At 40.3% G+C, this 25,763-nt stretch overlaps 2 protein-coding genes across 3 annotated transcripts in view; both read right to left on the bottom strand.

Annotated features, from left to right (window-relative positions):
- GAN (gigaxonin) overlaps positions 1-4,331 on the bottom strand; it is a 42,059-nt gene extending 37,728 nt beyond the window's left edge. For both annotated transcript variants that reach the window (XR_008749771.1, XM_055818514.1), the window contains exon 1: positions 4,102-4,331. Coding sequence is in view for 1 of the 2 variants with exons in the window: in XM_055818514.1 (XP_055674489.1) it covers positions 4,102-4,268 (167 nt within the window). In the remaining variant the exon portion in view is untranslated. The remainder of the gene's footprint in view (positions 1-4,101) is intronic.
- A 2,418-nt stretch (positions 4,332-6,749) lies between these two features.
- Positions 6,750-24,705, bottom strand: BCO1 (beta-carotene oxygenase 1). The gene is made up of 11 exons (XM_005234786.4): positions 24,548-24,705; positions 20,691-20,819; positions 19,178-19,307; positions 17,592-17,739; positions 16,579-16,726; positions 15,276-15,496; positions 14,200-14,454; positions 12,932-13,034; positions 12,049-12,143; positions 9,796-9,907; positions 6,750-9,140 (listed from the first exon to the last, which is right to left on the bottom strand). Exons 1-11 carry the CDS (start codon positions 24,609-24,611, stop codon positions 8,968-8,970), a joined length of 1,578 nt encoding a protein of 525 aa, XP_005234843.1. The 5' UTR covers positions 24,612-24,705; the 3' UTR covers positions 6,750-8,967.
- Positions 24,706-25,763: the final 1,058 nt, after the last annotated feature.

The raw sequence follows: 25,763 nt of genomic DNA on the forward strand, positions 1-25,763 counted from the left end.
ACAGGCAAGCAGACTGTTAAGTTAGCAAAATATTAAGAGTTGCAAGTTTCAGCTGGCCAGGAACAACTCATGCCAGATAGTGACAGATCTGTTCAGATGAGAACATCCGCTGCTGCTGCTGAGGATACCAGGACCAAATCTATCCCGTATAAGTTTTGCAGATACATGCTACAGCTTACACCAAACTTACTAGTGGTTTATTCTGGTAAAAGCACTCTTATGCCACTGTAATTTATGCTAAGCTCACAAACGAAATAAATTACACCAGGGCAACAGTACTGTATCTACATCAGGACATCAGGGCAACCACCAGGCAAAAAAGTGCTGAAAAACAGTGCAGGCTTCTGGCCGATTTGTTAAAGAAGAGAAAAATCAAGAGCTAACCTGGCTCGAATTTAACTTTTCTGGGATGCACAGCAGCTTCACTTTGAGCCAAACCACACTCTGTCCTATGGCAGTTTCTTCCTGAGGAATTCTCCTTTTCTCAGGCTCAGAAACATACCACAAGATGTTAGAGAGAGACAGAAAGACTTCTGTTTTGTAAAGGACAGGATTTGCTCCAGGGGCACACAGAGGAATTAGATAAGCCTGGACATATAAGGCAATTCTGTAGCAATTCACACAAACCCCCCCAGACCTCGCTGCCCTCAGACTGCTACAAGCAACTTGGCATTAAGCAGCTGAGGCATGACCTCAAGAAGCAAACTACCACAAAAATTAAGTCTTACTGGTCACACAGACTGAAAATTTATTCATAAAAGAGGCTCCCCCCCCCCCCCCCTTTTTTTTCTCCTGTACTTGCAGAAGCTAGCCTATGGACAAGAAAGACAGATGGGACCCATGGCACCAGTAACATCTCCACTTGCTCCTGTGTCCCTTTCATGTCTTCTGTCCTCTCCCCACTGAAGCTGCCTTTTTTGAGCTGCATGGATAATTCAGTTGCCAAATAACCAGAGGGAAGCCACATCACTATAATTTACAAGTGTCCTACTCATAACCAGTCAGCCAAACAGCTTCCATGCAAAACTAAAAAACAGGTAACGCTCCTCTCTCTGTGGCTGCACAAATCCTTCAGCGCACACAGACTCTGTTCACACCCAACCACCCCCTCAGAAAGTCCGTGCCTACTTATTTTCCTACTCACACCCTAAACTAAGCATTCATGCAAACCCTACACAGCTTCTGAACTCGCCCACCAACTTGCCCACAGCCACAATACATATTGACATTGCCAGATACACCATGCCAACCCATACTTCCACTGCTTCGCTGCTAAGTTTCACATACCCACTCATTTTTCTTCCAAGTTTTACTTCTGAAATTAGTTAATGGATTTTTCTGAGCTTCGTATTGGAATTTTTCACATGAGAGCAACCCAAATCAATTGGCATTTGGAGACTTTAACAGCCTCTGGTACCAGAGCATGGTTTGGAATCATCTACCCTTAAAATACAAGGACATAAAATTCTTTAATTTCCAACAGTAACGTTTTACATGGAAACCTAAACCAATCGTTTATTTGAAAAACCAATGCTCAAAATACATGGGGCTTGCATAGACTAGGTACAGGCTGGAGATCAATTTTCTCTCCAAAAAGCGCCACTGAAACATAACTTTTGGCTGGAAACGTAATGCTCTGACAATGGCAACCTACCTGACCAATTCTACCCAATGTGAAGACCAGATGGACTAAGAGAGAGATCCTGGAGTGATAAAAAGAAGAGAGACAGGCAGCAGGTAAAAATTAGGCTCTGCAAAGGTAGGCAAGAAAAATGTGTTTCTTAATGTGCCGTACAAGAACTAGGTACATGTATTTTTGGTTCTTTAAAAGAACCTTTGCAAGCCCAAGGAGAAAAGATGAGTAAGCTTTCAAAAAGAAAAAAGTTAATCATATTTATTTATTAATGCGTGTAACCTACTTTCACACATAGATAATGAGTTCCTTCATGGGATCTGAACCTGAACAATTTTGAATTTAAAAAAACCACAACTCCAATGACTACAAGTTTTGTTGCTAATGTAGTTATGTCTGGCACTCTTACTCCTCACACATGCTTAACTCATGTTTCCCCAGTATGTTTTTCCAGAGACGAACAAAATGCAATACTCTAAAGATGAAATTCTATGAAAAGGCACTTCTTCACAGGATAATTTACAAAAATATTTTGATTAAGTAGTCTTTTTCACAGTAAGATACTGCACGTTTCCTGTAAACTCATCTTGCTGTTACAGCAGAACAGCAGTTTTTCCAAGAATATGACCTCTTTCTACCTAGAGCAACCCTTCTGAACCTTACATCAGATATGGCATACTGTCATATAAAATATGATGACAAGCAACCTAAAAAGCATTCAGGCATTTTGAAGAGTATTGGATCAATGGCTCATTTCAATTTCATGTCTTTGATTTGTCTTTCACCACAGTCTTCCAAAACTGCTTCTCCAGGCAAGCAGTGAAAAAGATTTATTATTAGCATGTAGACTCCATGGTATCTTTTTTTGCAAATTCTTGCTGATCTTCCTTCTCTGTGAATTTTATTTCATCTCGTATCTCAGCTCTGCTAGCAAAACCAGTGCCGATGCCTGTTTCTTTAAGTCTGTCCACGATCAACACCCATTGAAAAGTTCATCACCAATTTAATATTCTATTTATTTTTAGTTTATTTTTATACTTGAGCATGATGAAGTTGTATTCAAATGGTCACCTAAAATACCATATTAATTAAAAGCAGATGATAATACAAGACTTAAGTGAGATGCATTTTTCTGGAGAGCAGCATACAGCCTCCCCATCCCCAGCCAGCACAAATACGCAGGTTTTACGACAACTTCACAGAAGCTACAACTGGAAGGAATGCCCAACCATCACAAACAGCCCGCTACAGACTTATGATACTCTTGCATTTAGGTGATACTGAAAGGCCTGCTCCCACTTCATAGACTACGATAAAATTAATGTCTTTATTACCTGCAAACGGTAGGACTTAAAAATAAAACCTCTTTGAAATTAACCACTTGTATGTTTAATCTACCCCTTCTGACATGCAGATATGTACTATAGAAGTTTTATGGTAAGCGGGGTTTTGTGTTTTTTTTTGTCACTGGACTCTTGAGTGCGATGGAGAAGTTGAGACTCCTGTCAACTGCTGCAGCAGGACCTGTCATAAAACGGGTTTCGCTGAAAACGGAGTCCAGGATCAACTGTTTGCCAGGCCACCTCAGAAACCCTGACTGTGCTAACAGAGCTTGTCCTCCCCAGTGCTCACCATCAAACTGCATCATTTTGACTGCACATGCTGCTGACAGCCACTGTCAAGAGCAGGCAGCCCCCCCGCACCTCTGCCAATTCCCCCGTTACCTTCTCAGGTATTGCACAAGGGGACACGACATGGGGAGAGAAACCCATTTTTTAAAACATAAAAGCTGATGTACTAAAAGCTGACGTACTTCAGAACCTATAACCACAACCTGGAGCCCTGTGTTGCTAAAAGACATTAAGGAGAAAAGAGACGGATCCCAAAGCGCTGACTCGGTGCAGCTGAGGACCACAAGCCCCAGCACCCAGAGGCGGCTGGCAGGTCACACCGCACCAGTGCCCGGGTGCCACCCGCTGCTGCCCCTTGCCCGCCGCCCCCCCTCCAAAGTTCGTGTTTTCTGGATCGCTGGGTCACACCAGGCACTCGGTAGCACTTCAGTCCTTCGGGGCAGGGTTTTTCACCACCCCCACCCCCCAATGGGTTAAACCGTCTCAAACCTGAAAAAAGCAGCAGTTGAACGTCGAGAGCGGGACGGACTCGGGGGTGGGGGCTCGGTGGCACGGCGGGGGCAGGGGGCGGGCAGGGGGCCGGCCGGGCCGCTGCCCCCAGCCCGGCGCTCCGGCGAGCCCCGGGGCCCGGCAGGCCCGCTCCGCCCCGGCGCCGCCAGCCGCCCTCCCCGCCGGCCCCCCCCGGCTCCTCCGTCCTTCCGAGCGGCCCAGCCCGCTCCTTATGTAACCGCAGCGGCCCGCAGCGGCCGCCCGCCCCCCACCGCCCGGGGGGCTGCAGGCCCGGTCTCGGCCCCGGCGCCCCCCCTCAGGCCGCGGGCCGCGCCGCCGCGGCCGTACCTGATGTAGGGGCTGGCGGCCGCCAGGATGTTCTTCTGCACCGGGATCTCCTCCCCCTCCAGCACCAGGTGCGCGTCGCAGAAGCGGCTCTCCTCGCGGAAGGAGCTGAGGGCCCGCAGCAGCCGCGCCGGGTGCTGGGGGTCCGACACGGCGCTCGGCCCCGACATGCTGCCGCGCCGCGCCGCGCCGGGCCGGCCGCCTCAGTCACTGCCCGCACACCATGGCTGCCAGCCCGCCGCTGACGTCATCGCCCCGCGCCGCCCCGCCCCCGCCCCGCCCGCCCGCCGGCCTCCCCCTGCGGGGCGGGAGCGGAGCGGAGCGGGGCGGCCCCGCGGCCTGACTCAGCCGGGCCGGGCCGGGGCTGCCGCCCGCCGCCCCCGGGCGCGCTGTGCCTGCCCCGCAGCTCCCCCCCGCCGCTGTACGCCGTGCCCGCGCCGCCGCCGCGTGCCCCCTGCCCTGAGGGGAAGCGGCAGCGAGCGAGGTGCGAGGCCCGAGGCCCGGAGGCAAGCGGCGCCCTGCGGTGGGTGCCCGCTGCAAGCTGGCCCCTGGCGGGCAGAGGTTGTCCTCGGGACTGTTCACAAGGGTTTAGGCGGTATACCTCACGTGCTTAATTGCTGATTAAGAGGCGATTCGATGCTTTCTCTGGCAACATCGGCACCTCAGGAGCGAAACGTGGCTGCACGGCACGAAGGCCCCTCGAGAAGCATCCGTGGGCCAAGGCAGCAGCCCCCGCCGCCCCCGCTCCGGCGCCCGAAATCTGGGATTCCCCAGGCTGTGGCACCCCGAAGGACATGGCGCTCCCCGCTCCGCCACTGGAAGGATAACGTTTTCTGAGGGGCTGCTCCAGGGAGCCGTGGTGCTCATACTGTTTTGCAGTTCTTTAAATCAGTGGTGTCAAGCGTGGTATTTAAAAATACCTGCCTTTGAAATGAGGACAACTTAAACATTTGGTTTAGAATTCATCCTCGTCCTGCTTGATGGTGTCTCCACATCGTTTACCACTATAAAAAACCAGGACAAAGGTATCTGGCGATGTCCGCATAGGAAAGAGAAACGAATGACTTTACAAAGGCAACGTTGTCCTCTACAAGCTAGACACAACTTTGTTCTCCAGATGGAGAGTTCAGCTGGGGCACCTGCCACCCCTGTGCACCCCAGGAGTCACAACGCTGCATGCAGTGCTTGCTTGTGAAGAACGTGAATAGCCCCATTTAAACCAGCGTTTCCAGTCCAACCCTCGCTGAAGTGCTTTCTGATGGGAGAGGGGTCACAGAGAGGAGTCCTGTGCTCTCGGCTTGCTGCGCAGCTTTGAACCAGAGCTTTAGGAGCAGCAGAGGATGTGTTTCACATCCTGGTGGGATGGAAGGCCTGCAAACATGCTAATCTGCATGAAACACCAGCAACTTTGCATCACTTACTGTTATAACATACCCATTTAAAAATATTAGAAGGCCACTTCTTCTGGCTTGGGTATATAATTATCCAGGCTGTCAAGCGCAGAATGAGGAAGCGCACAATAGATCCAGAGGACACATCCTCGGCTCTCTTTGAGGGTAATGAAAGCAGAGAGCGCTGGGCATCCTGACTGTGGGTGAAAGATGTGTTTTGCTTGTTATTAATACTTGGTAATTGCATAGCCGAGGGAACAGCAGTTTAAATTATTGGGAAAGATGTCATTGAGTGGCCTGGTTATTTAAAACCACTGGTTTGTTTCTGTGCCTCCTGCATAGATTGTTATGTAGGAAAACACAGCCATATTTCTGGTTTTTAACTTGTCCTAGTAAACAGTGTTTCTGCTTCCTCCTGCTGCGTATGTGGGGCAATGGGATTAGGTGTAACAGATAATATCCACTTCCAGAGAACAAATTAATTATTATGCTTTGTTATTTGTTCCATTTAATGAAACCTGTTGATAAAAAAAAAAAAAAAAAAGAAAACAACACAAACAACCCACAACCACAAAACAAACCACTCTACCAACTAGAGGGCCATTTGTAACATCTCTGAAGTAATTACATGTATGCATACCCATGGCCTGATTCTCTTGCCCAACCATGGTGTTTTTTTTCCTTTAACGCAGCTGTCCATCCTTACTATTTGTATTTGCAGTCACTAAATCTAGATTCTTTTTCATGCCATTACAACAATTCCACTACTTTTACTGAGCTAATTTATGATTTAAATTGGTGCATAAATTGGTGCAAAAGAAGAATCAAACCTTTCTGTCCCTCAAGATTTCATTCGTAGTGAAGGATGTCAGAGAAGCAAACCAAATGACAGACTGATTACCATGTGCCATGTTACCACAACAACAAAAAACCGCACGCCTTGCAGCCACTTGGCAAAGTGTATATGCATTCCCCTTTGTTATTGTCACCCTGGAAATGATACAGTGCATTACCATACCCAGGGTAAATGTTTCATCAGATTACTATTGCAGCTGCTAAAAACATTCTTGAACAAATTCATGATTAGCCATATGGTTTTATCTGCATTGTCTCTGCCACCGGAGGATACTGGGATTGGCAAATCCAGATTTACATCACTGTTTTTCTCTTCAGCCTGACTACAAACTTGATGCTAATCAAATCGTGTGTAATACTGACCAAGGGATTATGGCACACTTTGTTTAAAAAATCATACCCAAGACAACTTCTTAGAATTTACTTTCTGCAGTATACATGAACACAAATAACACGTGTGCTTTCTTGGACTGCAGATAACAAATCCGATTGTTTTTTGTGATGAATATTCCCCTATCATATCATCTCTGCCAGTAAGAATTAGCTCCTCAGAAGTCCAGTAACACCTGTATCCAAACTCGTGATCACCTGAAAACATAACACTATGAATTCTACAGAAGAAATTCTGGAGACAAACTCTTAAAAAGAGATCTATAATAATCGTTATACTTTTGATTCATTACCACCTTGCAATTCCAGAAATATTTGTGGAGACTTGTTAAATCCAAACTTTTTCAGATTAAAAGAAACAACTCCACAGTTGGTGTCCTTTGCCAGCATCAGAAGTCAGTTATCTATTCCAGTACTGATTCCATATTACTTACGAAAATGGAATTAAATTTCTTCTTTAGAAGATAATTTTATTTAAAATAGTAGTGGCAATATGTCTTGAAAACACAAAAGATTACAGTTTCTGCAGACACACTTACTGGAATGGTTATTTCTATTTTATGGAATACCTAAAAGTTTTAATGCTCCAAACTGCATATTTTAACTATAGATCTGACCACAGTAACTTTTTTTACATTAGAAGTAGCCTGTACAGAAATAAGCCTGTATATTATAAACTGTAAAGGCTTAAGGAGAGGAAGGGAGGTATAGTTGTTACAGAGCAAACAAGAATGGGGGATGATGTTGGTTCAATTCCTGCTCTGCCATAAACATCTTGTGTAATCACGAACAAGTCACCAAAGCCCTGATGTGATGAGGAGATAGTAAATGACAATGATTCCATTCTGTTTCCTACCTGTAAAACACAGTGAGCAGCAGAGACACTGTAAGAGTGGGTATACAGAAGAGTGAGAAATACCTGAGTAGTGTGGTGATTGCATACAGAGCAGGTAAGCACCTAAAATGGATGGAAATACACCTAGTTTTCTCCATGAGTAAAATTGCCTCCACCTGTAAAGCTAGCTGCAATAGGAACATACAATTAAAAGGAAAAAAAGCTCTCATTTAAAGAAAAATCAATGGCCCAAATCAGAAAACAGGAATACAGTCAGGGGATTAGGAGATGCCTTTCCTATAACAAAAACCAGCCACGGTATACTTGGCATTTGAACGCTATGTTGAAACACGCTTTTTAATTGTGACTGTGAATGAGAGTTTGGTGTTTTCATTGGGAAGCATCTGTTACAGGCAACGATAAACCTGTGTCAGAATATGGATGCTCCTAAGCAGGCAATAAAGCAAATGCTTAGCTATAGCAACACGAGCTTGTAGTTCAGATGAGGTCTAACTTAAGCCTTTCATTCCTTTACTTAAACAGCTTGTTGAATATGTATCTGCGTTCTGCTAGAAATACACTGTTCTTATTCATATACATGCTGTTATTAACAGACACTATTAGCAATATTAATAAATACATTTCTGTTTATCTTTTACACAATTTAATAATCTAATTACCTGAAATGTCATGTCAGATACTCTTCTCAAGGAAAACTGATTTAAATACCAAGTGCTTAAGATTGAATAGCACTAAAGTATAATTGAATGCTACATAAAACCACATATTCTATTTCAAGTTACTTGTTTTTGTCAACATAAAAGGGAAAAATACACCCTGAAGTTACTAGCAAAGCAGGGCTTTTTAGGTTCTAAATTAGAAAGTCGTAGCACCTCAGTGTAATACTTTGGTTACAGCAGAGTTTAAGAAATCAAGCACCAAGAAAATGCATTGCCATGAATTATCAGCATCATAGCAGGCAGTTTAACGTGAGGGTTCCTGGCAGGAGACAACTTTCATCATGAATTGCAGCCTTGAAACAGTCTGTGAAAGTTACATGAGCTGCAGACACATGTGACTCATACCATACATCACCCTATAAATACAGTACTTCATTTGCTCAGAAAGCTATATTCTACTCAAATAAAACATTTCTTGTTACCTTTGTCTCCTATTCCCTGCCCCACGGGTTGTATACAACATTAGCATTCAATACCAATCTTTTGTTATTTGTAATAAAAGTTACTTTTATCTCTTTGAAGAGATTATATATGGTTATTGAAGGCATTACATTTAGTCATTTCTTTTCATAAGGCAAGGCTGTTCCTGAATGATATCCCACACTAACCCACAACCACAGAAGGTTGTCTCAGTCTGTGTAACAGGATGAATAGCATTTTACTCAGTCTCAGTCTTCAAATCTTTCTGTGGTATAAACATTCCATGCAGGTCCAGATGCATTTCTACATCAATTATGGCTCGGCCCAATTCTCTGAATGTCTTAGCATCCAAGACAAGCAGGAAGGGTGCTTTCTTTGGATCAGACACCACAACACAGGTCAGAACAACACCTGTGACATACAAATGAAGAATTAGAAGCACATACTAGTTACACCAAGCAGAAGAGATCACACTGTCAGGAAACAATTCTTGTCGCCTAAGAATTTTAGGACACAAACTAAAAGTGCTTACTAGATCAGGAAGTTTACTGAGAGTGCTAAAGAACTAATGAATGCTTCTCTTCTGCGCTTTTTTGTGGTCGGCCTGCAGTTCATTGGGAAGGAAAAAAGCAAACCCACACCAGATTGTGGGCCTGGCAGTTTTGGGACTCATGATTTCAACTATTTGCCATTTGCCTTTGGGAAGAGTCACCTGAGAACAGAACTGGATTGAGACTACAGGGAGACTTGTGGTGCCACTTCACGTTCTCATCTGTAACAACACTGACTTCCCATAGCTTCAGCTGCTCCAAACTATTGAAAAACCCAGCTCCATGTGGCTCTCTGGAAAGTCCTAAGCATTGATTTTATTGTTTATGGCCACACAAGCTGATTTTGGCCTATTGTTGCTTTGGGGCTTTGTCTGCAGGAGAAAAACAGCTGGTTCTAATTTTAATCTCACAGTCGAAGCATCAACCCAGCCTTCTTGACAAAGAACAATGAAACTTGCAAGATTTGAAGCAAAACTCATGTAATCCCAACTTTCAGAATGTTGTTATTATCTTACCATCATCTTCTTCTCTTGCATCAGGGCTGGGAACAAAAATGGGCTCAGATGGCCAGCAGTGGTTCTCTCCCCAGTGAAGCATTTCCTTTGTCTGGGTATTAAGTTTTACAATCTAAATTGTTGTGACCAGAAAAGAAAAATGTCAGTGACCCAGACAGTGGTTTTTCTTCCAAAAGTACAACATGAACTGACTGCCGGCATGGGGGACCGATGCTAAGAGCTAAGGAGCAACAAGGCATATGTCATCACAAGAAGGAAACACCTGCTCAGCTTTGGAGTCACGCTTAGTGGCTGCATAATCACAGAGTGTTCTTTTCATTTCATTGCATTAGATTACAATTGCACCTTTCATTTAATGGACTTTAAGTGTTTTACAAACACTAACAGATCATGAGAGAGCCTTCACTATAAATAATGCCCTCACTATAGAGAGGAAGAGTCCAAAGCCTAGAACATTTAAGTGACTCGTGCCAAATCACTGCAATTCTGTAATAAAGCAGGAAACAGGATTTAAACCTTCTGTTTTCTAATCCTGTGAATTATTTTCCTTTTATTGTGACCTCAATATTTCTCAAGGCCTTCTATTGTTAAGTAGGTAATATATGCCAGAACAAAGGCTATTAATAGTGATGTGTAAAGATTAAACCAATGGGGCAAGAATTCCACGCAGACACTGGTATTTACTGAAGGAACAGAGTACAGATTTTCATCTCATTAATGGGTCAAGTGCCTGGCCAAACCAATTACCAGTGGGGATGTATGGCATTTTCAGTTCAATTCTGTTAAGGCCTTTTCTCTACCCATACCGATGCAGTCATATTCTTTTCCCTTTTGACCTTTAGTCAAAAAGTATGTTTACACAAAAATGAAACTATCCAAATTAGCAGATGACTTGGAATAATTCTCCTTTCTAACCAATCTGACTGCAGTTTTACTGACAGACTTTACCTAAGGATTATACATGACTGTTGTTGTGCCTGCATTCATTAAAGAGCAAGTGATGTGAAAGAAAAATCTTGTAACAGCATTTTTTATTATATTTAAGTCAAGCAGGGATTATCTGCACTGGAAATCACAAACGTGCAGATTTGTTTGAGCTACTGTCAGATGTGCTGCAATAAATTTTCTTGCATCATGCAGAAATCCAGCTTTATTTTGTAATCAGCGGTGATAATTATATACAAGAAACAACAGTGAACTTTATTTGTCATGGAGCAAGAATTATAAAGAGTGAGTTTGTCTGTACAATACTCTTACCTTTAACTATTAATACTTTTCATCTTCATCTACTTGTGCTCTAGGCTGTCTCCTGAAAAGCTGGCATCATGCATACAGAAATGAAGCATTTGCTACCCTCTAATATAGAACTAGCTAGCAAAAGATAGAAGCTTTCTGAAAAACTATGTATTGTTTTAGTATTTTTAATTGATTAGATACTATTGCAGTAACTTTTTTTTTTAAGTTAGGTTTCCTAAAGGGAAAAAATATTACAGATGTATGTCTGTCTAGTACTTCTTTTTTGTACTCTCTCCCTTGTAGCTTTTGGCATGTTATGGAAGTTCGGCCCAATTTAGCAGAAAAGTGAGAGTCTCGGTAACTATTGTGTTCAAGAGACTTTGTGGAAGTACAAAGCTGGCTAAAGAAGCCTGAGTTTATTAATACTTTAGGAGGGAAACGGTACAACACGAGCTGACCCTTATAAGAATTTAGTCATTTCATGTTTCATTGCATGGGAATGACCCACCAATGAGAAAAGTTTTGACAGAAACACATACACTCTTGAATACTCAAGAATCCAATCTCAAGTCACATCTGCAAGAAAGCATTTGTGCGGCTGCCTATGGAACTACATGGTTTTTAACAGCTGATAATAATGTTCCAGATTTTCAACTAGTAAAATGAAGATACATTGTTCCCAGAGTTCATCCCAGTGAGGCTGTATTAACCCTACAAGTAAGTTAACATACATGTCCAACTTTTCATCTCCCTGCTTTCAGGTGCTGAAGTTCATGAGCATAGTACCCAACTGCAGTGTCATCATTTAGAAGCTTTAACTTGATGGGGGGGGGGCGGGGGGAGGGAAAGAGAGAGTTCCATTTCTGGCCTCAGAACCACACACTTTGAATTTGCATGTATGAATCAGATTAGGCTATATTGTGGGCCAGACTGCTGAAGCATGGTCTACATGTAACTGCTTAAATTTGATTTGTGTTCTAAAAACATAGTTTCTGACTTTGTAAATGTTAATCATACCTTTGTAGGAACTGGACTCCACTGGACTTCCGTTGCAAAGACATACTTGTAGGTTTTGCCATTATAGTCATAGTTGATGCGAGGCAGTTCTATTCCTGGGTAAAAATAAAATTCAAGACATACTAACGAGAAAAGAAAAATAATTCAATGTACATTTTCATTTGCCAGTCTTCAGGAAGTTTTTCCTTGTGGAAAAACCTTGACAGTATTTAAAACAGGTGTGGCATAGATTTTGTATGTCTGAATTTCTTAAAAGCTGAAGATAGATATTAACACAACATAATTAAGCCACATAAACATAATTTTTTTGTTTGTTTTTTTCATTCTTTGTAAATACATGAGTTATAAAACATATGAGCTACAATTGGAGGCTACCATTCTAAGAAATTACTTTCATTTCAGATAAATACCTGTCCTTTACATATTCCTGTTACTATCCACTGAAAGTTTAAAAATCCACTTTCAAACACAATCTTTATAAAACACAGCAATAACTGAAGTTATGATGTAGAACAGACCTATTGAACTAAAATTACTCTTATAACAGGTAGATTTGCAAGCCATATTAATAGTTGTAAGATCAGACTAGGGATCGTATTTTAATATAAAACTGATGTAACTTTGGACATTTAAAGGATTTCACTCTTGATAAATATATATCTGAGGGGTTCAGGGTCATATACTACTGGATAGACCCAGAGGAGGGATGTAAAGAAGAGAAAGAAATTGTCAGTATCTACACTAAATGCATTAATTAATATAGTTCCATTTCTCTTAGCTTTATAAAGATCTTACATATATGAACAGCTATTCAACATATTAGAATGCATCTATGTGTGCATAAGAGAATATATTTGAGATTTGTACAATGGATATGTCTCACCTTCACATAGTATTTCAGGTTGGCAATAGATGCTGCCATCTTTCTCTTTTACAGCAGTTGCGGTTGATGGAAGTGTGACTAAATTAGAACCTACTTCAGCATCCTGAAAGAGACATATGCTGAAAAAATAATTTGTCTCTAAGAAAATGCTTCTAATTTAGAACTTTCATCAGGTTTGATATTAATATAGACAGTATTGGGATCAAACAAATAGTCCAGCTTCAGGAAGTTCCTTCTTATTGCATTTATCTTGTAATAGATTCTGACCTTTTCATTAGAAATCTTGCTATACTCAGGGGATTTTAATATAACACAGAGTAATCATTTTGAATCACACCAAACCTTTAGAAAAGTTTAGATAGACATGGCTATATGTTCCAGAAGCACAATAAATGGATTACATATTTTGTGTATTGAATTAATGAAGATGGGTTTCAAGGAATTAGGTATCAAATTCCCACAAAAAGTCACCGAGGTTAGATTTTTGCACCTGCTATAAATCAAGTGCAAAAACAAGTGTAATGCACTCTTGTTTTTAATATGCTACTGCCCAATTCTTCAGATTTCAGGATAGTTTGGCTAGCTGGTGTGATCCAACACATCCTTTGTTATTGCTGCAAAACTCGAGACATGAACAAAGCAGTGCCATTCTAGGAGGTAGAAAGAAAAAGTAGTATCCATTCCAAACGTATCAGGCAGAAACCTACCCAAGTTGCTGTGCAGTACAAAATCTTCCCTGCAAACAATGATGTAAAACAATGTTTTAAATTAAACTGAAAATATTTCCTCTTCCTGGTAAATCTCACACTTAAATGAAATCTTCTAATTTTAATAAAACCATTGCAATAGTTGGGAGCATGTGTGTATTATCTACAAGCTTTCAGTAAAGTGGAAAAAACAGATTGTGCAAAACCTCATGTGCATGCCCTTCCAGCCAACAGCCAAGTTTACATATCTGCTCATATTTGATAGCATTTTACAAATCATCTCACTGGGAAGGAAGTTACATACACTCAATAGCTCTGTTCTCCATAACGGATGGTATCAGAACCGAGATCCATGTAACTGTACGTCCAGCTGCTCATTGCCATTTCTCACAATATGTACACAGAACAAAACTCCTGCACACTTTCTGTATATGCTATTTTTAAAGAATCAGAAATTTGCACATAAGGGCTGGTAACTAATAATTCGCCCATTATTCACACACACTGATGTATTTAAAATGACTGATCAAAGAACAGGTTAAAAAGCCATTTTCTTTCTACCTTATTGTACTGCAGAGGAACAACAAATCGTTTGCAGGTTGGCATGGAGGTAAGCTTGTTCTCTTCAAAGACTTCAGTCAGTTTTTTTAAATAGAACATCTCATATAAGCTGTTGTCTGTATAGGCAATAAGATCAAAAATAATGTGGCCATCCTCTTCATAGGCATTTATATGGTGAAAAAACACCATAGCGTCACTATAAAACTTGGTGGATACTTCTTTTTTAGTCTTCTTGTCTACAAAGTGAAACCAAGTCTGAAAGACAGGAAACATTGTTTAAAACCATTAATGATCAGCAAATAGTTATTTAGGAAACTGTTTTCTAACGGCAGCCATCAACATTCTAATGTATTGTCTGTTTCTACTGAAGCATATTAAGAACTCAGGATTTGCTGCTAGGAGACAAGAGATTCTGACCTAAAGACCACAAAATGCAAGAGTAAAATGAGTGTGGAAGTGCTTTAAACTCATTTTACTGCTGTAAATTACTATTTGGGCTAGGCTGAGGGCTGAAGTTTTCCTGTAAAACCTGGAAAATCCCCTGCTCTATTTTTAAGTTAAACAAATCTGCCTTAGTCCAGAGGCTCTGTGCAGTGCTGTACTGGTGCCCTCTGCCCCAGCATGCCCCGCTTATTGATGGCCAAAGCATGTGGAAATAAGGTCCTCAGAAAACAGGTTTTTTCCTCATTTGCCACAGTGAAAGACTCTCCTTTTGTTGGCCGTTTGGCTCTCCTGTCTGATGCAATGGATAGAGTAGATCTCTTCCACAATACACAGCAACTATACGTGTCTGAGACACTAGTTGGTTTTGAATTTCTCTGCTAGCACACAGAATTTCTAACAATGCCAAACTACTGTCTTTCTCAAGCACTTCAGCATCAGATATTTGTTTGTGACATTTCTGGAGATGGGAGATAGTATCCAAAAAAATACAACTTCTAAAAAAAATGCTCAACATGAAAGTCAAGGGTTAAAAAAAAGAGGGATTACTGAAATTAATGAACTAGATGAAAAACAGAACTGTGAAAGAGATCAGTGGCCTGTCTGATTCCATTGCTTAGCATTGGGAAAAATACCTTATCCTCCTTATGATAGGAAAGGCAGGAAGCCCAATTCACACCTCGGATGTAAGCAGTTGCCATTTTGACAATATCCAGTTTGAATGGCTGCTCCACGAAGATAATGTAATTTTCTGTGATTCCAAAGCTATGGTAGTAGCTTGGGTGGAGCAGAGAGCGAGAAGGGATGGAGCATACCACTTCTAGATGCTTAAAACAAGATTTCTTCTTTTCTTTTTCTGAGTATAAATGATAAAAAAAGAAAATTATATTTATAATAAATTCCTATCCAATCTTGTGCTTCAACTTCTGCCATGTATGAAGTAGGGAAGAACAGGTTCCTCTCAGTTTTATTTGCAATTTCAGTTAAGAAGGTGGTTAGTTTACTCCTGCAGAATTAACATAGGAGTTTGCATCTGAGTGAAGGAATGTAGTAATACCACAATGCTGGATCGATTTAGACAGAGCCCCCTCATCTTAGCATTTGATTCCACTGGTTACTGTCTTCACAAGTTCCAGCATAGAGGAGAAAGACGTTCAATTAAATCAGCAGCTTTACTGGGGGATTGAAATGACCCCATGTTTTTGAAATTCTAAGCAGAAGTTCCTTTTTGATCTATACTGACTTTGAGCCCCAGCTAGAAATTTCAAACTTGTCTTTCAGCTGTGGAAGGCCTCTTAATTGTTCAGCCAAGGCACAGACTTTCAATCACATTAGCAGCTAATTTTAAACAACAACGCACACACCAAAGGGTTGTCTTAAAGGAAAAAGAGCAAGTGATTTGCTCTGTGAACAGTATTTCAGCAGGGTCTAGGGTAGGCCAGGTTAGAGAGGAATTAACTCTATATTAGGTACTATTTTGCATTATGCTTCCCTATAATGACAGTATCAGCATTTTAAGAGCATTTTCATTTATGAAGAAAATCAAAATTTACAACTTCAATTTATATATATTGACCTATAGATAAAATTGTTTCTGTTCATCCTCCTTCTATGCATCACAATACAGGGAATGGAAATTCTTCTAAAAGAGTTAGTTGACTCTAGTAATATTCAAAATAGAATTCTTCTAAAAGCAAATTCTTATAAAAGCAATGTTCTTCACACTAAAATACCCTGTTTACACCATATTCAAGATGAACCTTTGTAATAGCATATACCCAGACAGGCTAAGCTGTTAACATTAAGTTCACAATAAATTAAAATTAAGAAAATTAACATCACTGGTTTCTAGAAGAGCTGTGTCACAACCCCTTAACGTCAGAAGAAAAGAAAATGCTGACAGGTTTCTAGAAAATATTGATAAAAGACAGATCTTACCTGGCACAGAGGGAGGAATCTTAAACATAATGTATTTTGTTCTCCCTTTATCAACTATTGAAGTACCCATGTTGAGAACATTTCCAGCACTGTCGTAGTGTGGGTGAGAAGTTGCCACATTTACAGCTACATACTTGCTGTAGTCAACCTGGAAAATGATACAATAGGAGATTTTAGAGATGCATAAGAGAATTAAAATCGGTCTCAGTTAACACCACAAATCCACCAGCTTTTTAGCACTGGCAGCCTTTTATTGGTACCCCATTTTCAAAAGTCCTCGAAATGTAAACAATTAAGTCAAATGACTTCTTATATAAGTACTCAAATGATTTCCCAATTCAACAAATTACGGAATCTGAATTACCTTCACTTCTCCCTTGCAGCTGCGTAACACAACAGGAGGATTGGCTAAAGAAGTTATTCTGCAAATGCCCACTTCATCCTGAAAGCAGCTTATTTAACAGGGCTATGAGTCTAGCAATCTTCTGGAGCAAAAATATTTCTATTTTATTTAAAGCTTGGGAATTGCACTCAAACTGTACTGCACGTCAGAAAAAAATCTCAATTGTATATTTTAACATGACAACTTTTCATTTTAATAATTACCCAATATCTTGCATAAGGTACTTGAAAAGCAGTCATATAACTGACCTGCTGAATTGTTAATTATGTAAATCATTTGATAACTACAGATGCATAATAATGGAAATAATCCAAAATAATCTCCTAAGCATGATATGTGGTATTATTCCTGAAACCTGATTACGTACAAGTGAAATTGCTCAAAGAACAGCTTCTCCCAAACTACCTGGGATTTAATTTTGCACTCACGGGTTCTTAAAAGATATGGTATCTTCACAATTTCCCTTTGTGATTTCAAAAGTAAGGGAATAGTAGAAGGGAAGTGTCTTTCCAGTTTTGTGTCCTGCACATGTTAAAGGATCCTTATGAGTCAGCCCGAAACTTTATTCGTTAGCAGAAGAGGAACCAGAATGACAGACAGTCATTTATACCTTCTCTAATGTCTCCAGAGTCTGCGGGTTAATTTTCCTGATGAAGTTAGTCTCACTGGTAGCATAAAAGTCATCCCCAGTTTTCATAATGTTGATCAGGCAGTTGTCTGTGAACTCAGGAATGGTGTGAGACAAGTATGAGAACGCCCTGTACGGAGGGAAATTTCATATTGGTTCATTGAAGCAGCAGCAGCAGCTGTACTAGCCTGTACCCCGCGCAAAGCAGAAGGCACCCCAGCAGCACAGGCTGTGCACAGCAGCAGGGGCATGGAGCTGGCTCTGTCCCTCCCCTGCAGTGCCCTTGTCTCGGTGGAAAGGGGGGAAAAGCAGAGGAGATGGACTTCTCCAATGCCCTTGTCCTGGGCAAGGGTTAAGGACATGCATGCAACTTGTTTTTCCACACACAAATGGGCACCCAGGTCCAGTCCTGCTGTCAGCTGTAACATAGCACTCGTTTATCAGGATGGGCTAATTACTCTCCTGTGCATACCTTGTGAAAATTTGGCCTATGCCTTCATAAAATAGATTCATATACTCCCTGATGGAATATCTTTAATCCTGGTATTATCCTGTACCACAACTCTGATTTCAACAACTTCACACATGGGCTTGACAGCTTTCCTTAATACAGGATTTTATCATATTCACTTGAAGACAAGACAAAGCTCCTTATATCCCTTTTGAACTTAAATGCCAGCATTACCCTATCACTGCTGAAAGAGGGAAGAAAAGCATCTTATCTCAGGGTAACAACGCAGAGCATATAAACTGTTTTGCAATAAGTATTCATGCACATGCTCTTACCAAGTATCAAATTCAAGGTCATTAGAGGTAGTTCAGCAAGGGAGAAGAGATCAGTGAGCTACTTGCATTTGTTAGGGAATACCCACAGCCAATGTTACAGGACAGGTGATAACACAATGGCTGATGCCTTGTCTCTCATATGCAGCCTATCATCCTTCCTAATGGTACACAAGCAGCTATTGCAGTCATCCCAAGTGGTTCTGATTTTGAACGTAAGATTAGCCCAGCCCTATGGGTGTAGTCCTTCAAAGTACTGCACCGAACTCAAGAAGCAACTGAAGTTTTTTGTCACTTTCTTTTTTTTTTGGTAAAAACGACCTTAAATTCAGAAGTTTTTCCTTTTTTTTTCTTTTTTTTTTTTTCTCCATGCTTTTTTCCTTTTTGTTGAATAGACTTTGCATAAATTCCTTCTCCATCTCTTAATCTTTTCCTTTCTTGCTGCTTCTCCCCTTATAGGGTATCATTTTTACAAACTTCTGTGAAACACTTGAAAAAGAAAATACTGCTTTTTCAAAATTACAACAAAATTTACTTCCAATAGTGTATAAAACAGCCAATATTGTTCATAAAATGAATTTAAAATATTTGCCTTAGAATAATCCATATTACAATAGTACATAGTACAATGCTGGATATATCTCTTGGTATTTTCAACATTTAGCAATTGTAAATTTACAAAAGAAAGTTTGTATTTGTAAATATGTGTCAGGAGTACACAGAAAGCTATCTGTGCTGGAGAGAGAAGTAGATAGAAGAATCCTGTTGGAAAACGCGCTGCTTACTTGGAAAATATGTTTTTGCATGGATCTGGATAAGCCATCGTTCCAAACTCAGACACCACAATTCGGTTTGCTTCTATGTTGCAGTTGTACGTGTCACTTTGGAGATACTTACTTCTGTAGTAAACTTCACCTGTCAAAGGCCAAACAGGTTTCAGACACAATTCATACGGAGTTCTTTAGAAAATTAGCACAGGTAAAGTCAGAGAAAGTTTCTCAAGCAGTTGTCCTTTTGCTAAGGGAAGTTTGCAATGAAATGGCCAGTGCCCCTAACTCCCTGTTCTGGAAGGCTTTTCCAGCTCGCTTAAGGAACCCAGGACTGTTCTTGTGGCTGCTGAGATTGGTAACGATTTGTCTAGCTTCCGCGACTCCCAATACATTTGGACAATACTGGGGGACTGGGGAGAGAAATGGAGGGATTTGGATAAGCTATTCCAGTAAACCAAAACAACCTGTGTAAAAATGATTAATTGATCCTCAATGTATGGGTGGTGATAAATCACTTGTATTGGCAAAATTTAGTTATGAGAAAGTAACGAATGGCTTGAAGGAATCAATGTCTACCCTAAACAATTTAATAGACCACTCTACTTGAACTAACTGAGCTCTGTTTGCTTTGGGTAAGTGAAATATACTAACAATTTAAAAAACACTGGTCATTTCTTTATAGGTTACTTTGTTAAGGATGCAGAGCTGGACAGGGAAGGAGATCCTGCTGTTGCATTAAATGCCTCCAATCACAGAAACGGAAACTAAAAAGCAAATATTAGGAATGGAGGATGACAGGAGTAAACCCCAGTTCTTTCACAGATCTAGGTATAAAACATCCTACCTCACACTGTAAAACAGCTGAATGGATAAAAAATACTTTAACTGAAAGCAAAAAATGAAGTTGTTTAGGATTGAGGAGCTGCCTGTTTCCCCTCCATAAGGATGACAAGTAGGAGGACTGCTTGTAGGGGTGTCAAGTACACGTAAGTGAGGTTTGAGTTGTGAAGTGACACAGTGGCCCAGTTTCTCTCCTGGCAGCTGTTATAGCTGCAACCAAATCCCAAAAAGGGAATGTTAGCCTCCCCTGAAACTAGGTTGCTCATCCACAACAGAAAAGCCTCTGGATATTAGATATTACAGTACTTTTGGCTGATCCAGTTTGAAACAACAGAGGTTTTCTTGCTTTGGGTGGAAGGCAAAGGCTGCCCTGCGGAGACCTGTGCAGAGCTGGCTGCAGGCTGTCCCGCAGTGCAGACAATATTGAACTTTGGCACTCGAGAGAAAAATGACAAACATAATCTCTTTCTGATAACAGCCCTGCAGAGATACTCCTGCTGCTGCTGTGGAGAGTGAGGTGTGAGTCTATGTTTGCCGAGACTTTCCCCAAAGCACTCACACCTCACCACATATGCCACTCTGCGGACAAAACCTGCAACTTTCTAACACTAACCAAACTCTAAACAGAATTAGCAGCATAAGGCACCAAGATTCAGGTTGTTGAGCTTTTTTCAATCTGATAACTTACCATTTTTAAATGTAAAGCTATGCAGCAGAGCCAAGCCATCAAACCAGTGGTTATACGTAGTGTCCCCTATAGTGTGCATCCCTGGGCCATTTCGGAGCAATATCCCTTGCAGCCAGGTGGGCACCTCACCTACAAGCAAAAAGGAGATACCAGTACCCATCCATTTAGGTGAGGGGTACGTTACAGGATAATTTTCCTAAGGGCATAGGCTTCATAGAGGCAGACACACTATGGGTGTGTTGAGCTCTGTAATAGCATATAATTATGTCGGAGTTTGGGTTAACTGAAATACTGTCTGCTCAAAAATGTGGCACTAGTAATATCCTGTATGAATATTGCTATGTGAGATTACTATAAGAAGATGAGATTGCTGGAATGTAATTTGCTACATATCAGCAAGTAAAGAAAGCTGGACCTTTCTTTCTTGCACTCAGATTTTAAAGTGATATATTTAAACCCTTTTACTCATGCCAGGAAAAGCTAGAGCTTATCAGAAAAGAAAATATTTTATAGATTATATGACTTGCATTGGCCTTCAGTATATCCATTTAAACTTCGGACTAAATGAATTCCAGTAAAAATTTCATTTATTAAATTACACAGCATAATGTAGTGTCATTTTGGGAGTGCTTTTGTGACACTAGTCATAATGTTGGTGTTTTGAACACAAATAAAGGCTAGGAATATTATACTGAAAATATATACATAAGTACTGTTGAGGTTTGAATAAGAAATGTTCCTCATCAAATCCCTGCAAGAAATACATTACCTACCATTTGACACACAGAATAATAACAATTAAAGAATGTCGTTAGGGTTAAAGAGCTGAACAAAAGCCTATCAGATACTAAATTAAAGGCTTCACTTGCTTCTGTGTGTGTATGCTTCCTGAGGGAACATGTAAAACCACATACCACTTTTCCACACAATTCCTACGCTGAACATTGTCTCTGCATAAAAAGCTATTCACAGCATTTAGTTCTCCTTATCATTTAATTTGTGAACCCTATGTTGAATATATTGACACACTTTCTTATTAATACTCCCTCTATAACAGATAGAAGTGTCCTCCTATGGAAATACTCATTTTTGTCAAAGCTGATGTAGTTGCAGAGAGGTAACGGTTGTTTTGCTGTAAGACTTTCTGAGATCCTAAAGGGACTTTGGCCACTCTCTCTGAGACCATTTCCTGAATTTTCATCTTTTTAGGTAAGGGAGACAAGGATGTTTGCCATTTCTTCAAACAAATGACATAAAGGACACAAGGAAAAACCGTTCAAATGCAAAGGAAGGATATGGAGGAAATGTCAGCTTTACTGAAAATGTATTCTCAGTCAGGCTAACCAAATAATATTGTATGCCACATAGGGTTACAGTTCTGGAATACATGAGGAAGATTAAAAATTTTGACACAATGGATGTACTTTCATTGTCACTGCTAGTATTATTATTACTATTATTATGTTCTAGAAGAGCCTTGAAAATCAAACCTTGCCTTTCTAATACAAGAAGTTCCAATGCAGTGATTCCAGTACTTTTTTGTATAAGATGAACAAGGATTAACCTTTAATACAGATAATTCCATGAAACTCAAGCAACTAAGAACAGTTAGTGAGAAGACAGGAAACCACAAGTTAGCAAAAGAAAAGAATCCTTCAGAGACAATAGGATTAGGATCTTTAAAAAGTATATATTCAAAATAGATACAGAATTTTTGTTTGGCTGACTACTGAACATTAATTGCTGAACAAGCTTAGTCTGCTTATATGCCTAAAATATAAGTGTTTCTGTTCTTGCCACTTCCCTTTCCACAGTTTTCTGTTATTTGGCAATAGAAGACGGTAGGCTCTGCTATTTCTCCAATACTACGGGTGACTGCAGTGTAACGAGTGTGCTTTTCTGTGCTCCTACCCTCCTACCAATGCCGCTCATGATTGTAAATCTGTGCAAAGAGCATGGGCGGCAATAAACCTTTTGCTGACACTGAGTTGGGGCTGACTGCACGTGGGCTTGCTGCAACCAGTCCTTCTTTCCCTGCAGTGCAAATGTAATATTTCTGCTGCATATGAGGTTTTGTGAGATTTTGGCCCAGTAAAACTATTTTCTACTTTGGGGCCCATCATCCAAGAAAAGCAACTCTTTCTGCAATTCAGTGAACATCTTGCAGCACCTAGGGCTAAAAATTTTGTTTAGAGATTATTACTCTATATCAGAATGCTCAAAAAGTTTCAGGCCAATAAAATAATTTCACTGGAAGAGATAAACAGAGGGGAAAGGGGATCTTCTTAAGGAACTGTGGACTTGATACAGCTTCTGAAACTCCTGGTGTAATTCAGTGTCATTGCTGCCATGATTCCAGTATGAAAAGCATGGAGCAAAGTGTCATGTAGTGAGGTTTTCAGATGAAAATTCATCTTAGTGGGAACTAAGAATTTCTGTAAATCACACTGAGTACCAATCAGCATCCTAAAGTGCTTAAGTAGGTTTAAAAATCTGGACCTTGTATCTTTTTTGCTTCAGACTTTTATCTAAAGTGGAAATAATGGTACTTTTCCATACCACACGAAGACACAAAACTGGTACAGTTAAAATCTCTGAATATTTGGAAGTTTATTAACTAAGATAGCAACAGAGTCTTATACAACCACATGGCTGTACAGTGTTTAGAACATGGGTTACATTACAGTTGACATTAGAAGTATGGGGTCATATGTACAGTGCAGATATTGTGTAACACAGAGCCAAAATACTGGAAGAGCTCAGGGCTAGAAAAATATTTAAAGAGGTCAAGTTTCTCTTCAGTTTTCATAACTGGTAAATACTGAAAATTCATTACCAATGAAGGAATATTTTGTATACATAATTTTATTTACTGAAATATGCAGTCTTTGTTTAAATAAACCATGCCATAATACAGATCAGGTCTGATAAATGGTTTGTTTGGAAACAACTTCAAATGTTTCAATAATAACTTTTTACCTTGAGGAAAAAAAATATTGAAAGGCATAAACTCACTGCAGATTATAACAAAGCACTTTTTCTGACCTGAAACAAAATCTTTTTCAATTCAGCCACCAAACTGAGCAACAACAACAAAGTAATGAAAGTTTTAATTGTTGGGGTTTTAACTGTGGTACTCGGGAAGTGACTTTAGAATTGGTATTAGATGCCTGTCATTTCTTGGGCTACATATTACAAACAATGCAGCACATATTTACTAATTAGGTGTTTTCAGCAACAGACCTCTCCTGTAGCTGTAGCAAAAAAACTCTGCTGTAAAGTTAAAAAAACCCAGTAAAAATAAGAGATTGATCAAGCGTTCATCCCTAGAGAGCCACTTCAAGCTACCTCACTGAAGGATATTCCGCTGTTTTTACTGGATTAACTTCTGAGACCTCTTTTTGACAGTATGCAGTGGCATCACTGCTGCTGCTTTTCTACTTAGAAATACTATTGTTGAAGAGCTCCAATGTTAGTGATGCTCTCCAGGAGGCAAGGAAGAGCATAAGCAGACAGAGGGAGGGTAGGAGAGGGTTACAGAGAGGAGAAACCGAAAGCCTGCGCAGAGCCATGGGGGAGGGGTTGTCACCAGATTAAATCCACCACCAACTTCAGTGAATCCTGTTCTAACGGACTTTTTTGAAAAGTGCACAGAAATGCCCAAGAAGTGAGAAAAATCCCACAGTCGAGGCACAAATGTTATTGGAGATCGGCCCTTTAAAGAAAATTCATTTATGCTTCTCCCTTTCCCAGTTTCGCTTTTCAGCGTTGTCTTGGGCAAACAAGTCTTCCAGTGTTTACGTATTTGAAAACACCAAAGTAACCGGACGTATTAGAACAGATTTTCTGTCACTTACCTTGCACCTCAGCTTTTATGGGCTCTGGATGTTCTTCTTTATTTCTACCAAATATCATATCCATCTTTCATGTAATAAACGGTTCCTGTGTTCTCCACCCCGCTGCTCCCGCAGCCCTAGTGGTCCCCTCCTGTCTGGGCTAAGAACAGCTCTTTCCTGTTACATATAAAGATAAGGTCAAAGTGCAATGCAGGCTAGTGGCTGGTGGTTTATAGATTGACAATTTATAATAGCTGATCTTTAATCCCTAGCACATACACCATAATTCTTGCACATTCTCATTAACTCTTTCACTGATTCAAAGGAGAAGTAAGAAAAACATAACTCACCTCTTTGCTCCTTATGAGCCTATATGAAGCAGCCAGACATACTGCAGGAATGGGGTTGAAGGACTCTGAAACATCACCTTCAGCATTTCAGATAAAAGTTTAGACACTGCATAGGGGTGCTTGCCCCATTTGGCAGGTAGGGAGAGAAAAAGACAAGAAATACCTATCCACTGTTCTGAATTTGGCTCTTTGGGAATGACAAACATTTCAGAGCAGGGCGTCATCCTTTTCTTTCCATTCTGTGAAATTTAAAATGGGCTATTTTATTAATTAATGAAATACCATCACTGAACTGTCATGTGCTGTATTTCTTTATATACAAGCTGTTCCAGAGTGAACCCAGTGGCACATCTCTGAATTAAACATCTTTTCACAAATAATCACTCTAACATATTCTCCCATACATGACCTGAATTCACTCCATGAAAGTATGGCAGGAATCATTAAAAATAAGGGTTTTTTTTAACTTTGTGCTTTTGTTCCTAGATAAGGTACTTAACTGAGTTCAATGCTGTTAATTTTAAAATCCTCTGAGAAAAGAATTATTTCAATATAAAGCATGTGATTGCAGAGCAAATCATAGGCTCCACTGAATGTGAAGGATAAAGATTCTTTGCACAATTATATATTATGCAATTTCATATGAGGTTACCCTAAAATACATTTTTTTCAGCTAAATCGCCATTGTTCCCAAAATGTTTTAACATCACTTCTTAAGGCTGGCTGATCTTTTATAAGTATACATAATTATTTTACATAAAACATTATTTGTGCTGTGGACTGCTCTGACACACTTTTTATACATTATTCCTCCCTTCCTAACCTATTGTCTGTTTGATGGCTTATCTTCACTTCACGAGATCATCAAGACGGCATGCCTTGTCCTC

Source organism: Falco peregrinus, chromosome 14 (assembly GCF_023634155.1).
Source record: "Falco peregrinus isolate bFalPer1 chromosome 14, bFalPer1.pri, whole genome shotgun sequence".
NCBI lineage: Eukaryota > Metazoa > Chordata > Aves > Falconiformes > Falconidae > Falco > Falco peregrinus.